The sequence below is a fragment of the Lipotes vexillifer genome, unplaced genomic scaffold (genome assembly GCF_000442215.2).
Source record: "Lipotes vexillifer unplaced genomic scaffold, Lipotes_vexillifer_v1.1 scaffold213, whole genome shotgun sequence".
Classification (NCBI taxonomy): domain Eukaryota; kingdom Metazoa; phylum Chordata; class Mammalia; order Artiodactyla; family Lipotidae; genus Lipotes; species Lipotes vexillifer.
In genome coordinates this window covers 5841721-5843945 of record NW_006780610.1, presented here as the reverse complement: position 1 = coordinate 5843945, position 2225 = coordinate 5841721, and the positions used below count along the sequence as shown (strand labels likewise).

Genomic DNA, 2225 nt, shown 5'->3' with positions numbered 1-2225 from the left:
CCCCCCCCCCCCCCCCCCGACAGCCTTACCCAGTTAATTTTGACCAACAGTATTTTTCTGCTCCATTACCCCTTCCATCCTGCCTCTCAAGTGTAATTAAACCATGCAGTTCAGCAAATGGATTGTACCTGTAAAAGCACCAGGACCACAAAGTACTACCTGGGGACAGCTAATGGTAAGCATTCTTTTTTTCTTCTTACAAAAATTATATTTTTCTTAGAGTTGAAGTTTGGGATTGCAAACATTTCTTTCTCAGTTATCCCCCTTGGATGAGCTAATAAGAGAAAGTAAACTCTTAAAAGCAAATAAAACCTTACTCTTCAAAGGTCTGGAGCCCTTACATACATAAGGATTTTGTGTCAATACTCACTGTGTTTTTTCCCAGAGATATGAGATAATTTTCTGATCATCTGAGCTTTTGCTGCCATCCAGGGTTGTGCTATCCATGGGAAGAGTCAGCTCTTTATCTGGACCTGCATCTGCCTGTGGAGGCTTGTTGTTTTCTAGAAGACAAGAGACTTGGGAGTTCAAAAGCAGGCAGTCCAGCTGGGAAAGGAGAGGAACCAATTGGGACATATGTTCTGGAAGCCTCAAGGACTCTGCCTCTCCACTCATAGAACTGTCAGATACTGTGTGAGGTAAGGGTATGGTCAGGGAGCTCGCATGAAGAATATAAGACTGAAACGTATAAAACAACTCTGAAAGAACATGGATTGAAGTATAATGCTATAGGAGTTCAAATGAGAGGGTCTGAAAGATAAGGTAGGGCTTTCTTGAGGAAGTGGGCTTTAAGGTGGCCCTTAAAGGACATGGTGGGAGGAGTTCCCTGGTGGTCTAGTGGTTAGGATTCGGCGCTTTCACTGCTGTGGCTCAGGTTCAATCCCTGGTCGGGGAAGTGAGATCCTGCAAGCCGCAGCCAAAAAAAAAAAAAAGAAAAAATAGGACATGGTAAGATTTGGGCTGGCAGAGACTCTATCTGCTAGCTCCCCTTGAAGGCACAATAACTCGCCGAAAGCAAGGGCACAAGCGAGGTTGTGAAATACTCCTTCTCTCTAGCTATGATGAAAGCACTAGGGGAACGGACGAGAGCAGCTGCCAGGGGCGTGGTGGATTGGTAACTCCCACTTCCACCCTCACAGAGCTCAGAACCCAAGCCCTCTCCTCCCCCCAAGGGTCAAGGGACCAGCCAACAGAAGAGCCTGCACCACAAGGTTAGAACTTACCAGGCTGCACAATAACAGTCACTTGAGCGGTGGCCTGCTGTCCTATTGTGTCAGTCACTGTGAGTTGGTAAGTATAGTCTCCTTCTTGCATGGAAGAGAGCTGCAGGGTCGGTGTTCTAACACCCTGGATATATAAATACAGACAAGTGGACTCCCGGAATCACATCATACAAGAAGTCCTACTCTGGTCTAAATGATTTACCCAGTTTTCTAAACCTAGGTTGGTAGTGGGCCGTTACCTCCCAATTCAACATAATTACTGAATGCTCAATCAGACACTGTGGGACATCTTGTTAAAAGTTTCACCCTTCAAGGAAATAACCCTCTGACACAGCAATAGTTTCAAATAAAGTCAGAGCTCTCACAAGGTAGACGAGTACAGGAAAATGTGCAGAGATAATCAAGATCCATTTCTACGACCCAAGCAGAAAGAAAACCATTAACATATAGTAAAATAACACAATTTACAAAACAATGTTCTTCCTACTGAAGCCACACAGCGTGATCCTAACAAAGCTGCCTCGATAAAACATGGCAGCAATGACTCAAGATGCTTTGTAATGCTGTGCGTGCCTTTACCGGTCTGTACAGATTCTGCAACAGCGGAGAAACCTAACACCTTGCAGACATTTTATTTGGCCTTAGAGTTCTTAAAAGTTGGAAAATTTCACATAGAAGTCTAGGTTTCTGGCTTGTCTTGAAAAGCTGGAGGACCTAGCAACACTGGGACGATACTCCAGCGTGGCAACAACCAGTCTGACTGGAGGGCTGCTGACCACTTTGCTCAGGGCTTACGCCCTCTGGTTTGCCACAGTCCCCATCCAGTTTTCTTCATTTACTTATGTTACCTACCTGGTGACAGATCTAGTCTCTTCTTAAATATCTCCAGAGAGAAGATGCTCACCATCTAGTCAGGCAATCTCCTCCAATTTGTAATAGTGCTCACTAAGATTTGCACCCTTCAGCAGAAACGAACACTTTTTTTTTTTTTTTTTTTTTTTT

The 2225-nt window shown here is 44.5% G+C and overlaps 1 protein-coding gene and 1 non-coding gene across 2 annotated transcripts in view; one reads left to right on the top strand and one right to left on the bottom strand.

The window, feature by feature from the left end:
- The window catches only part of KIAA0319L (KIAA0319 like), a 107933-nt gene that overhangs the window by 22624 nt on the left and 83084 nt on the right, over positions 1–2225 (bottom strand). The window contains exons 10-11 of the mRNA XM_007453841.1: positions 1224–1347; positions 371–503 (exon numbers count right to left, since the gene is read on the bottom strand). Coding sequence (XP_007453903.1) covers positions 371–503; positions 1224–1347 — 257 coding nt within the window. The remainder of the gene's footprint in view (positions 1–370; positions 504–1223; positions 1348–2225) is intronic.
- Positions 824–895, top strand: TRNAE-UUC (transfer RNA glutamic acid (anticodon UUC)). The gene has a single exon. It is a non-coding gene; the product is annotated as a tRNA-Glu (tRNA).